Source organism: Alternaria postmessia (genome assembly GCF_024291825.1).
Source record: "Alternaria postmessia strain BMP 2775 chromosome Unknown scaffold_1, whole genome shotgun sequence".
Taxonomy (NCBI): domain Eukaryota; kingdom Fungi; phylum Ascomycota; class Dothideomycetes; order Pleosporales; family Pleosporaceae; genus Alternaria; species Alternaria postmessia.
In genome coordinates, this window is record NW_026260074.1 from 1,167,371 (window position 1) to 1,180,259 (window position 12,889).

A 12,889-nucleotide genomic window follows, 5' to 3' on the forward strand; every position below is an offset into this window, starting at 1 on the left:
TGTCCTTTCTTCCGTGTACCATACAGTCTTCGTCGTCTCACGTTCTATGCAGAGTGTAAGCTCTTCCACACCTGCAAGCCAGTTGTGCTGATAGCGATAGCGAGCTAGGCGAATTCACACCACAATCTGTTCATAACTCACCCATCCTGGTCGTATTAATGATCGCAGTAGTTCAGATCGTTCCAATAGTCTGGTACTTTCAGCACACTTCCGGGGCGTTCAGAGAGATTTAGTAAAAGTCTGATGGGATTGAACAGTGCTCGATATATGAACGAGAACGAATCAAGAGGCAGTCTGAAGCTAAAGAATTTTCATTATCATCAAATGATACCCTCATCTATCAACTACGGATACCAAACACTAAAGAATGATCTTACAGTCCAGACCTCGGGCCTTCAGTTTCAAGAGTAGCACCAGGAAAGTTGATTCCATAGTCAAACATACTCCTGCCCGCCGGCACGCCCTGACAGCCACCGCCCAGATCCTTAAGCGGCTGCAACGCCGGTACAAGACGAGTGTTGACCGCATCTAAAGCAGCATTCAGGACAGCTCCTCCAAGAAGCTTGCTCAAGAAAGAAGGGGTATCCGCTTGCACAGCCTGCGCAATAAAGCAACCCATCTTCTTCGGGTCATTCAGATCCTCTGCGAAGTTGATGAACCCGCCGGTGATATCACCCAAGTTAACGCCCGAGAAACTGTTCACCGTGCCTGTGTTGCCGCCGACCTGGCAGTTCAATGGGTACGCGGCGCACTGTTGTGCGGTCGAGATGCCAATGTCTGCGAGCGTCCATGGGTCGAGCGGGTGGCGCTTGTACCAGTTGTCTGGGATGCGCTCGTAGCCGTACTTGTACGTCAGTGTACCGCTAGCATCGCGCTTGTAACTGAAGAAATCCATGAATACGTCTTGCGTCAAGAAACCGCGCGGTGCTTCGGCGCTGTGGTTTGCAAGCAAGGCGTACGCGAACATGTGCGCGCCAAAAGTAAACGCAACACCAGCGTACGCCGGACTGAAGTAGAACGGATTCGTGGCGATGCTGTGTTTCTTGCGGTTGTTGGAGTGCTCGGCGAGGACGCGGGGTGTAATGTTACCCCCCGTACGTGCGTTCGCGAGGTCGAAAAGCTCCTGCATGTATTGCGGGTAGGAGCGACAGTTGGAGTTCATTTCAGGTGCCAACCAGTCACCGCGAGTTATGCTGGCATCGCCCTCACTTCTGAGATGGCCGTATGCGCAGATTCCCGTTTCATTGCCGAGTGCGTCGCCAATGAGTGGGGGAAGGGAGCTGGTCTTGTCGGAATGGGGACCGATGCTCCAGCGGCCGGAGATGGGGTCGCCATTGAAGAAAGCAGTCGCAGTCTCAAGGAAAATAGTGGCTGTCTTGTCGAGGCCGAAGGCTTGCCATAGACCGGTGTTGATGCTCTGTGCGTCGACGACACCATCGCGCTGAATGTAGCCGTGATTTGCGGCGGCGTTGAGGCCGGCACAGGGACCGCGGATGTCTCCTGGGCCTGGGGCGCGCCATTCGTGCTCGCCAGATGTGTTGACGAGTTGTAGGGTGGGGTCGAATTGGTTGAAGAGGGCGTGGTTGGGAGTGCCTGGGTATTCTGGGAATTCGATAATTTGGGGCGTCGTTTGACGCTCTTGGATACGCTTCTCAGCGACCATGCGAGCTATCTCAGGGAAAGCTGAGACCAGCAGAGCTGGCCCGCCGAGGAGCACGAGAGATGTCTTTGCAAGCATTGTGTATCGCAAGAGTGAAGGGCGAGGAGATGCTGAGAAGAATGTCTTGGAGCAGGCCTCGTGTATCTTATATGTCTTCGCAACCACCGCTGCAGATTAGTGTAAGCTTCCCAGTGCGGAGATAAGGATCACCCATAAAGCTGCTCATAGCCGATCTGTTCGGCCCTGAACAAGTTCCTGTGTCTTCTCGTGGTTGCTCCACTAGTACATGGGCTACTTTGTCAGGGTGTAGCTAACCGTCTCGGTGACACCATAGTGCGTTGTCTTGGGCAGTTGTAGGATCGTCCCGAAGCAGTAATCGCCTGCGTCGATCTGCAAGGCTCACATGGCTAGGCAGTATAGCTGCCAAGACTGAGGCTATGAGCGACAGTGCGCTATTGAAGGACAACGGATGCCATTCCGCGATCTGCAGTATAGTCAGACCCTGAGTTGGCTACGAAAGAAGTCCAGGAATGATAGAGTGCTCTCTAAGCCCCCTTATATGCCTAGTTACCCCGATGTAGTAGGCGTAAGGTCTCAGGCAACATGTTGTTGCGCATCTGCGTTGTTCTTTTGGGAGATGATCGGAGATAAACACCAGTTACAACAGCACCATCACTAAACGTGTATATGCGGAAAGTGTATAGAAAAGTTGCGAAGGCGTCCGATAGTCTCCTATAGCTGGGTGTTCCTCCTAACATAGATCGCAGAAGTCGTCCTCACTTGAATTGAATCTGGAGGAAGCATCGTCTGGTGAAAATTGATTCAGTTTGTTGCATCTGGTATCGCACGATACAACTGAGCGGTGATGGATGCCGTTTACAAAACGCCCCCAGTCCAACCCTCGTCTTTTCTTACCGCCCACTCGTCCGGAGCCTGCAAACTGCCTCAACTCTTGTCCGATAACAATAGCGCTCATCATTGGTATACCCGGAGTAGCACCTGGCAGGCAGCCTCGTTGGAGCCCCACGAACTGTCTGCCAAGGTGTGGATAGACTCTTATGCGAAAATCTGTCCGAACTGCTGACAAACTTCGCTTTAGACGGTAGGTACCGTGTAAATCAGATCAGGATGAGGAAGTGACGTGACGTCCAGCGCAAATGTCGGTTTAAGCTCGACAAAAATGTAGGCTTAGCGCGACGCTAGCGGACACTACCCCGGATCTCTTACACTCCGATGGTCTAGATCGTCCGTTAGTTGCCCAGATAGTGTTTGCGATGATCGGCGACTGACACGCCTTACATACGTAAATCGTGCTATTGGCTGGTAGTCGCAGCAATAGTTGTCCGCCAAGTGGTTCGACCTGAAGTTTGCGTTAGCATCACAAACCCCTGCGTCCGCAACCCTTACTTGTAGATCTCCTGCTGTATATGCCTCGGCTCCTTCCCCAGATAACCAGTGAACACCGATCCTAGTCTCTAGGGGCAAGTGTGCTCCTCGATAGCCGAACAACTGCCGAAGAAGATCTCACCAATCAGTGCTCTCGCTCAGACACCGTCCACCAATAGCCATAAGTTCATCAGTGAGCTGTTTCCCATCGATCATCCAACATCTAGTCCATATGGGGAAATCTGTCCCCTCCTGGTACAGTTATCACTGTAGTGTCTTCATACGGCTGAGTACTGCAGAAAGAGAAGCACGTTGTCCAGCCTTTCATCCCCACAGAACAACAGATGTGACAAGATCACTCAAAACACGAGATTCAGATTATGCGATGAGAAGATTCATTCACACCCATCTACATAATTTAAACAATGTCATACTCATAAAATCTACAAGTGCCTTCAACCTCGCCACCATATAGACTTTGCTGGGAAGATTCACACTTCACTAGCCACATGTCCTACATCAATTTCAAATACTACAAATAACAAACACCACCAACGCTTAGCATACTGTTCGCCCCCTTCTAATATCCCCTCGAGGAGGCATTAGCACGAAGCGTTCGGTAGTGTATGCAGTACGCCGCCGTTGTTCAATGTCCATAAAAACTCCAAGACCTTGAGACCAGCCCAGCTCATCGGATCAATACTAGCCTCGGAACCTCAGTAACTCTGCCGACTTCTCGCCTATGCCCGTAGGACATGATTAAACTTTTTATGATGCGTGCTTTCAGGAGAGACGACTTTGAGCCGTACTCGGTGAACCGGATGGCAATTTTGTGGTCTTGGTGTAGTCTACTGTTGATATACAATTGAAGAGTCGGCCGACTAGCCAGGTGTTCGTGTTGACTGTGCTGACTTGTGTGATGGAGTGTGATGCTGCTCGTTTGTTAGTAACCTTGAAGGCCAAGAGAAAGCAGAGATAAAGAGTGCGACATACTTCCTGCAGATTCTCATCCTTCAACCAATTTGGGGGAATTGCTATCCGCTTTACTTCTTCGTCAAGAGCATATATCTGCCTATCAGTCAGTCGATGTCAAATACGCATGCGATGATCACCTATAGGTATCAGTTTCGATTCCGGATCACAAGCATCCCACGATCTCCGTTTTATCCAGTTGGATTCTCGCCGCAACCATGACTTGCCGACCGATATACGCTGAGACTACCCTCCTGATTTTCCTTGTCAGATCCGCTGTCTATCGACGTCGAGGATGTCACAACTGCCGCATGAGTTGTATCTGATGCGATGACTCCAATGAGCTCTGTCGGCCGAGACTGCGCTAGCGACTTGAACGTGACAGTCACGCCCATGGAATCGGGGTCCGATGTCATCGTGTTAATCATCTAGTACAGGTCATGATAAGTGACACTTACAGATGCAGCTCCATCGCTGTGGGAACAATGACATTATGTGGACATGGCAGTGTTCCGTGGGGCCAATTATTGCCAGGTATGACGTCATGTCAGTACCTACGTCTGGACTGCTTACAGAAGCCTGGAGCTTTCTTATCCCTTCGACGCGACCGAAGCACCAAAGCTTCTACACTAGTTGAACCGCCTCTAATAATCCCATAAGGATTATATGAAAATTCGTCACCGCACCAGTATTCGCCTCCACGGGAACATTCCGAGCCAGCTCGTACCTGCAACATGACGGCAGCAGATCGAAAGTCACTCTTAGATCGCGTATTCGCCGCGAAAACAACGGAAGAATCACGAGGACTATACGATGAATGGGCAAAGACTTACGACTCAGACATGACCCTCCACGACTTCACCGCACCACGCCTAGTCGCCCAAGCCGTAGCCAGAGGCCTGAAGCTGAACCACATCTCACCAGACAAGCCCTTGAACGGCCTAAAGATTGCGGATGCAGGATGCGGTACCGGCCTTGTTGGCATCGAGCTCTCTGAACTTGGCGCTACGAATATCCTGGGTCTCGACATCAGCGAAGGGATGCTAGCAGTCGCTAAGAACACCGCCGTGTACGATGACCTGAAAACTACGGACCTGACGAAGCGATTGGAGTTTGAAGATGGGAAGTTCGATGCACTGACATGCTGTGGCACCTTCACGCATGGCCATTTGGGGCCGGAGCCGTTGGAAGAGTTCGTGAGAGTCGTTAAGGACGGCGGGGTTGTTGTTGCGACTGTTCTAGATAGCTTCTGGGTTGAGAGGGGTTTTGAGAAGGAGGTCCAGAGGCTGGAGAAGGAGGAGAAAGTCGAAATTGTAGAGCAAGATCTACACCAATATCGGAAGGATGCTGGAGGCGGACGCGTATTGATTCTACGCAAACTCTGATTGCAAAATATAACACGATGCCATATGTTATTTTAAGGGTGCGCTTTTGAGCTACACAAATGAGTTTCAAAACAACCCATAATCAAGCTGTGAGAAGACTGGTTCACATTTTCCACTTTGTATTTCGAATACTCTGATACACGCTACATGGAGTTTTAGTCCTCGGTTGGACCAGGAAGCTGGGTGCGTACAGAAAGAAGAAATTCAAGGCCATAGAAGGATAGTCCAATAGTTTGTAGTGGTTTCTCAAATACCATAGGGTGATGCAGTACATTGAGCTCTCGGGTCCATTGGGCTTGTAGTATTCCTCATCTGTGAGAGACAAACCTGCACGTCATCGTCGCATTTTGAGACTTTGAAGTCTCGTACGCCCTTCATATTTGAGTACGAGTTTCCCCACCAATCTTTCTAGCATCAATGAGGATACGGTGCCACTCATCGAACAAGAAAATTCCAGGGTTCCCATCAATATGCTCTCTGTTCTTTCTTGTGAACTGCTCAAAGAACGTACGTGGGTCAGATGGCCGAGGTATCTGAGCATAGAGTTCAAGCCTCCGAAAGTGTACCAAGGAACTGGGAGGAAGGAGAGAACCAGTGAGGTCGCCATCGGAACACCCATATATGCAAAGAGTGGAAATGGCGTTTTGCACATCTTTGGGTATCTTCTTGAGCAGAATCCTTAAGTCCCAGATGCGCGCGGCAAGTTTGTTGTTATGAAAGACCAGCAACCTTGTCTCTGCATTGTATTGTCGACACACCAATTGAGACTGGAGGAGCGCAAAGAGAGGTAGGTAATAAGGACGTGCACCTCTGTCGTAGAGAAGGTAGATGCAATGTTTGCGTACAGCTAGCGGTGCCGACAAGCTCGAAAGGACCACCATGCATTCCGCGCGGAAGACGTAGTCGTATATCCTGTTGCGAATTTCTCCAGGCAGGCGCAAGAGTGGTGATTTAGCCTGATTACGTAGTGTACTACAACACGGTTAGTTCCATTCAATGCAGCCTCAAAGATGTGGGTTGAGCTTACATAGCTTCCATGATGTCGGTGAATGGTCCTGAAGACGGTATTGTTCAGCGAAAGAGTTATTTCTTGAAAATCCTGCAGACGTGCGCCATGTAGTTGTTGTCAGTGGGTGAGTGTGATTCAGGTAAGTGCTTCATGCACCGCTTGCCCTGTCCGGGCTTAGTGCCCCTACAGTACGGTGCTCTCTCACTTCTAAGTTCGACTATCGTACAATACTATTACAAGGTGAAGGATACATCAGTCCATCACAACCATTCCGCGAAGATAGCCAGCGTACCCAAATGGCGTCGGCCGCGCAAACTGCGATACGGCAAGCCCAAGCCCCAGCCCTGCGCCTGCCACACCCGTCTCTTGGATTGACGCACTCGACGTACGCCAACTCTCAGTTTCAACGAAGCATTCCTCGTCCCAGTCATACTTATATCGTTGAAAATCGTTATGTTCGCGGAAATGTTCGGGCGCGTATCCACGTACGTCCATGAAGAGATCAACAAGATCCTTATCGCTGCTTTCGTCGAAGTAAATGCGTCCGCCAATAATCGGCCACGCAGCCGAGTATCGAGACCTGGGTATTGAGCCACAAGCCAGCCATTCTGATGGGCGTATGCATCTTGGATCAATATCAAGGAGTGGCCCAATATCAGCCATGCAGAGCCACTGGTCTTCGCCACCCCTTACACCGTGCCAAAGCGGAACCAGAGCACCGTGAACACCCGGCGTGCCTACAAGTGTGGTGACAAGATTTGAGGCTTGGATCCGGACCACTTGGATAGCGTCATGGCCTCGAACATGGAGGTCGTACGCCTCTTGCAGCGCCTCAGCTGATGCTAGTTAGCGTAACCATATATCATGCTATGAGATGGGAGCGGCTACCGAAGTCACTGAACACCGAGATGAAGGGGCTGGGGTGTGTGTCGCGAAGACAAAGATGTTGCTCTATGCATTCCGGACTCAAGTGAGAGAAATTGAATTCATATTTTGCCTGGAGTAGGCGAGAGCCGATAACTGATCTCGAATGGTAGGTTGTTGTACTGAGTTCACTGAAGACGTGGTAGAAACATGGCCCCCCAAAGTCGTTGATCGGGTCATATTGAGCGAAGTCGCTGCTGATTGGCCGGTCAAAATCTAGCCGCATCATCGATCGCCGCACAGTGGACGTACCTCAACATTGTTTCATCGCAAGCCATCTCAGAACACTGCGGCGGCTTTCATCATCTCCTTGCTTTCGCAGCATGCAGTCATCACATGTATTAGAGACATTGTACAGTCTGCCGTCTCGCATGGAAGCCATCGGGTCGACTGGTCCGTGATGGCGCAAAGCTCGCACCACCACGATGCAGCATTTTCTCTCCGCATCGAGCGACTCGTCCAGAACATAGACCCAGCGTGCATCAGCATCGTCCTCGAACAATTGCTCTCACTCATAGATCTGGTACTAACGAAGTTGCTTTGGCCGGCTACTCTTCTAAAAGAAGAAAAACCCTGACAATGCGCGCACCTCCCAGGTCCAGCAGCCGTGCATGAGACATTTCTTGGGCTACGCAACAAGCTTGGACATGCACCAAATGTTCAAGCAGTTCCCTATGTTTTCGGAATGCTCCCACTCTATTCGTGTGTGAATTTCGACGATCTAGAACCGTGCTCGAAACATTCAACGACTAATCATAGTGAAGGCGCAAAACCAAATCGCCCACAACGTGATTGGCAATCGAGTGAAAGTGTCCAGCTGGTTCTCTTATACGCGGCTCGTTCTACTCGCTGAAAAGTTTTGGTTGTGTTACACCAAACCTCAACCAAAGTCTATCTAGATATGAGTAAAGACCAGTCACACTGGACGGATAATACGCAGAAGCTTGTCATGCAAGAAACGGAAGAAGCAGCCATGGTGCATATGTGGAGAACTATGGGATACGGAGAAACGCCTGGTCTTCCAAATTACGAACGTCACCCTATTCCCGCTGTCGCAGAACATACTGAGCCCATCGCTCCTGCTATCACTCTCACAACGCCTACTCCGCCGTCTTCACATGAAGCATCGGATACATCGCAGGAGGCCAGGTCACACGATATTGCTAGTGCAGCCTCTGAAGAGGATGCATGCCCACCTGCGGCGCCCAATCAGTCTCCCTCGGGGGTATATCAATCTTCTCTGTCTACCAACCCTCTCCAGCATTCGGGATCACCTCCTACAAGATCCTCCGGTTCGCCACTTCAATTTGTTCCGCGACCAACTCAAGACTATGAGGCTATGCTGCAAGCCATGGCGACTGGTAAGTTTGACATCCCTATCTTCGGAGCAGCAGGTGCAGCCTTCATGAATCGCCCGCTTCCAGGGACGCCCATACCGAAGAACAGGAAGCGAAAGTGTGCTGAGACACCGCATGACACAGATGGTCACGAAATTGAGAGCGCGTCAAAGGAACCAGCGACAAAGAAGAAGACTGTCAAGCTTAAGAGTTCTACCTAGATGTCACTCTGTCATTACTCTCACCTAGACAGCGAACACACAGTATGTGATCGTGTAGTAGAAGAAATAGATCATAAATACAAACAAGACTCCCTGGCACAATAGTAGTCCATCATGTCTCTACTCAAGCGCCGTCTTCTGTAGTATTGGCGTGGATACACGATGCCGAGCAAGGTCGCACGACTTGCTTGAACTGTGAAGGCTTTGAGTCTGATCTTATGAGGGTTTAACGAGTATTCTCTTATGCATATGAGATATTGCCACTATCTAGTTCTTTCGTTTACCCCTCCTTGTCTCTCACTAGACTGCCATCTGCGTCGCAAGTCATTCCCACAAGACCATGCATCGCTCAATACTCCAGCTTCACTTGGCTTGTGTGGCATGGTTCAGTTGCAGATCTGCCATCCACAGCATTTGAATACATGATGACATCTCCACCCGACCCATCTCGAATGCATTTGTCTGGATTTACTGATGATCGTTGCGATACTGATGTTCGGCAGTCGGGCAATGACGTAACGGTTACCACTGCATCCATCGTATCATACTTAGATACTCTCATTAGGTATGCAGATAGAAAATCCACTGAGTACTTTAATTCACCCTTAAGGTTCTTGGAGCACATCTTGACATTCCAATCCGCCGCCAAGATGCCACATCCAAGCCTCGAATACACCACCGTGCAACCTGCACTAGATACCTATCCCAAGAACGCAACACGCAACAACGCCAACGGCACAGACACAGATGTGCTCGAAAGACTGAAGATCCGTGAGATCTGCGAAGGATGGGGCATGTACCGCGACGCAGCCGAATGGCAAAATTACTCCTCCATGTTTCACCCTGGCGCGTACATTACAACATCATGGACCCAAGGCCGTCTTGACGACTTTATCGCTTCTTCAAAAGAGGGATTCGAGAAACAGACACCCCATGGTCCTTTCCCTTATATCCTGCATAGGATCTGTGGGCAGACGGTCGATATCCAGGGTGATCGCGCGATTAGCAAGATGAAGGTTACAATTACGTGTCGTATCATGCTGGATGACGTTGAGATGGACAATGAAGCTGACACCCGCTTCTTTTTCTTCTTGTCTAAGAATGGGCAGGGGAGATGGGGGGTGAACTTCATGACTCTGCTCTTTGACAAGGACAAGATGGTACCTGTTGTTCCTGGCAAGGCGTTTGACATACCGGAGAACGAAGCCAAGCAGTATCCGAGTGGATACCGGTATCTGGCGTGGGCGGAGAGTAAGGCGGGAAGGCTACCGAAGATGGACTTGAATGCGCATGGACCAGAAAGAGATATCCTGTATGCCAAGTGTAAGACGTGGTTGGAGGGAGGGGAGGTAAAACCTAACCTTACGGGACATGATGTTGTGCAGTACTAGGCTTTGATCGGAAGATGGCGAAGAATATTGAAGAGAATAAAATGATTTCATGTAAAACGCTATATACAATACATTTTAAACGTTCTGCTCGTTGATGAAAAGACCGGCCATGCCCATACCAGTACCAATGCACATACTGGTGAGCAGCACCTTCTTCTTTTGCCTCCTGCACTCGCTCAAACCAGTAACGATTTGTCGGGCGCCAGTGCATCCAAGCGGGTGACCCAGCGCAATAGCACCTCCCCTTACGTTGAGCTTGTTGTGGTCGATCTTGAGTGTCTCGAGACAGTACACGGCCATTGACGCGAAAGCCTCGTTGATCTCGATGAGGTCGATGTCGTCGAGGGTGATGTTGAACTTGGAGAGAAGCTTGGGGATGGCGATGGATGGGCCGATACCCATGATCCTTGGTGGGAGACCGGCGACGGTGGCACCGACGTACTTTGCGAGGATGGGTTGGCCGAGCTTCTCGGCGGTGGAGCGCTTCATCATGAGGATGGCAGCGGCACCATCTGTGAGTTGCGACGAGTTTCCAGCGTGTGACTTGTCGCCGTGGGGAAGGAAGGCAGGCTTGACCTTCTGGAGGCTCTCGAATGTGGTGCCGTATCGGATGCCCTCGTCCTTGGTCAGGGTGACGGTCTTGATCTCGCCAGTCTTGGGGTCCTTGAGCTGGGTTGTGATGGGCGCAATCTCATCGTCGAACCAGCCAGCCTTCTGCGCAACCTCGGCTCTCCGGTATGACTCGGCAGCGAACTTGTCCTGGCGCTCGCGCGAGATGTTGAAGTCGTTGCCGACGTTCTCTGAAGTCTGACCCATGGGCTGCATGCAGTCACATGCCTCCTGGTTCTCGAGCACCTCGTCCACGAAGGGCCTCTCGAGCCTGTCGCCACCTGCTGTCATACTCTCGGCGCCCATGGCCAGACCAACCTCGATGCTGCCGACGGCGATCTGGTTGGCAATGTCTTGTACTGCCTTGAGTCCCGAAGAGCAGAAGCGGTTCAGGGACGATCCGGCTGTGGTGTTGGGGAAGCCAGCGGCGAGCATGGCGGCGCGGATGTAGTAGGCGGCTTTTGCGTCAGAGACGTTGCCGACGCAGATGTCCTCTACAATGGCGGGATCGAGGTTCGACTTTGCGACGACCTGCTTGAGTGTCTTGACCATTATGCCATCGAGCGTCGTGTCTTTCAGTCCGCCCTTGTGCGCCTTGGTGAGGGGGGTTCGGAGGGCGAGGGTGATGACAACATCATCGGGGTTCTTGGTGGTGCTGTTGTTTACTGTCAGCGACTGAGTCCTCCATTGACTATCTATCGCGCCTTCTCCTTCACGTGTCGTCTTTGTCAAGGAAGAGCTTACAGGGCCGAGATGCCGCTCGCCGAGGGCGTCATGTGGGAGACGATGGACTTGAGGCGGTCTGTCATTGTGAATAGGTAAAGATGGATGAGATTGAAGTTTGTGAGAGGCAAGGATGAAGTTCAAAGAGATAGGGACAGAATGCGGAGGCGGAGCTCTTAACATAAGTTGTGGGGCACATAACCGCAGCTTCTGGGCCGAGGATCTCGGAGCCACAAATCACGCGTTCTTCGGCAACTGCCCGGGAGAATCGTCGGACCTTATCGTGCTATCAACACAGGAAGAAGGAGCATACTAATCAACATATGCTTTCGTAACATGTGCGACTACAATCAGATCCAGGTAGCTGCTGTTTACTTATCCACAAAATTGATGCATCGCCAATTCCGCCTTCCCCGCAATTCGCCGCCACGCGACTGAGCCTCTTAGCCTTGCGCTATACCTCCGACCTCGTCCATCTCATCTCGACTTGGCGGCTGCGAAACATCGCTCCTCACGCCTTCATCCAATGCCCTTCACCTTTGATCCACAGTCTCACCGGCAAATGCGAGGGGTTAGGCCCTCCTCTTTCTCGTCGACGCCACCAATCTCTGCGACGCGATTCGGCCCCATCGTCCTGTCGCGTCACGTCTTCTTGGCGACAGTATGAGGCGCAAGAATTCCCCATCCCCCTACATTGCATTGCCTATAACACACCGATGTTTCCATCTCTGCTTATCAAAGACGGCATTGTAGTCTGCGTGTGGAGAAGAGCTAGTGCATGGTTGACACAGCCTCATGGCCGACAACACGACCCAATATTGGCGAGCTGTGCCGCCAGTTTGTTATGCCAGCAAGGGAAATTTGGCCCCCAAACACCATCACACCCACACCGTACTCCACGCAGCATGTCTGCACGAATGCCACAATGTCATAAGGCAGAGGTGCGAGAGAAGGCAGACCTAGCATTTGTGGCGCCTGAAGTTTCTCAGCAGTGTTTCCTTTGACCCATGATATCGCGAAGGTCAACCACCATGCCGTCAGAGGTTTTCGAATTTTCTTTTGTACGAAACGGGAAGCGAGCGGGATCTAGGCTAATAGACTTACGCCCTGCTCTTATCGACATCTCAATCAGGTCCCTATAAAGGCCAATGAAGTAAGAGGTGGCTTAAGGCATACCGCGAAATGCATGCTGCCTGCAAGCACCCACGAATAGCTTCAACTTCTGATTGGAGAGAAAGTGCCACTGGCGAGACTTGCATGGTTCCACGTACC

At 51.1% G+C, this 12,889-nt stretch overlaps 5 protein-coding genes across 5 annotated transcripts; 3 read left to right on the top strand and 2 right to left on the bottom strand.

Moving 5' to 3' along the window:
* Positions 1-373: 373 nt before the first annotated feature.
* Positions 374-1,738, bottom strand: J4E82_000408 (uncharacterized protein; the record flags this gene model as incomplete). Its single annotated transcript, XM_051726729.1, has 1 exon — positions 374-1,738. The coding sequence occupies one exon, from the start codon at positions 1,736-1,738 to the stop codon at positions 374-376; it is 1,365 nt and encodes a 454-aa protein (XP_051593911.1).
* Positions 1,739-4,752: 3,014 nt separating this feature from the next.
* J4E82_000409 (uncharacterized protein) lies at positions 4,753-5,403 on the top strand (the record flags this gene model as incomplete). Its single annotated transcript, XM_051726730.1, has 1 exon — positions 4,753-5,403. One exon carries the CDS (start codon positions 4,753-4,755, stop codon positions 5,401-5,403), a length of 651 nt encoding a protein of 216 aa, XP_051593912.1.
* Positions 5,404-8,237: 2,834 nt separating this feature from the next.
* J4E82_000410 (uncharacterized protein) lies at positions 8,238-8,894 on the top strand (the record flags this gene model as incomplete). The annotated part of the gene is made up of 1 exon (XM_051726731.1): positions 8,238-8,894. The coding sequence occupies one exon, from the start codon at positions 8,238-8,240 to the stop codon at positions 8,892-8,894; it is 657 nt and encodes a 218-aa protein (XP_051593913.1).
* A 650-nt stretch (positions 8,895-9,544) lies between these two features.
* J4E82_000411 (uncharacterized protein) lies at positions 9,545-10,285 on the top strand (the record flags this gene model as incomplete). Its single annotated transcript, XM_051726732.1, has 1 exon — positions 9,545-10,285. The coding sequence occupies one exon, from the start codon at positions 9,545-9,547 to the stop codon at positions 10,283-10,285; it is 741 nt and encodes a 246-aa protein (XP_051593914.1).
* A 75-nt stretch (positions 10,286-10,360) lies between these two features.
* On the bottom strand, positions 10,361-11,703 carry J4E82_000412 (uncharacterized protein; the record flags this gene model as incomplete). The annotated part of the gene is made up of 2 exons (XM_051726733.1): positions 10,361-11,549; positions 11,639-11,703. 2 exons carry the CDS (start codon positions 11,701-11,703, stop codon positions 10,361-10,363), a joined length of 1,254 nt encoding a protein of 417 aa, XP_051593915.1.
* Between the last annotated feature and the right edge of the window lie 1,186 nt (positions 11,704-12,889).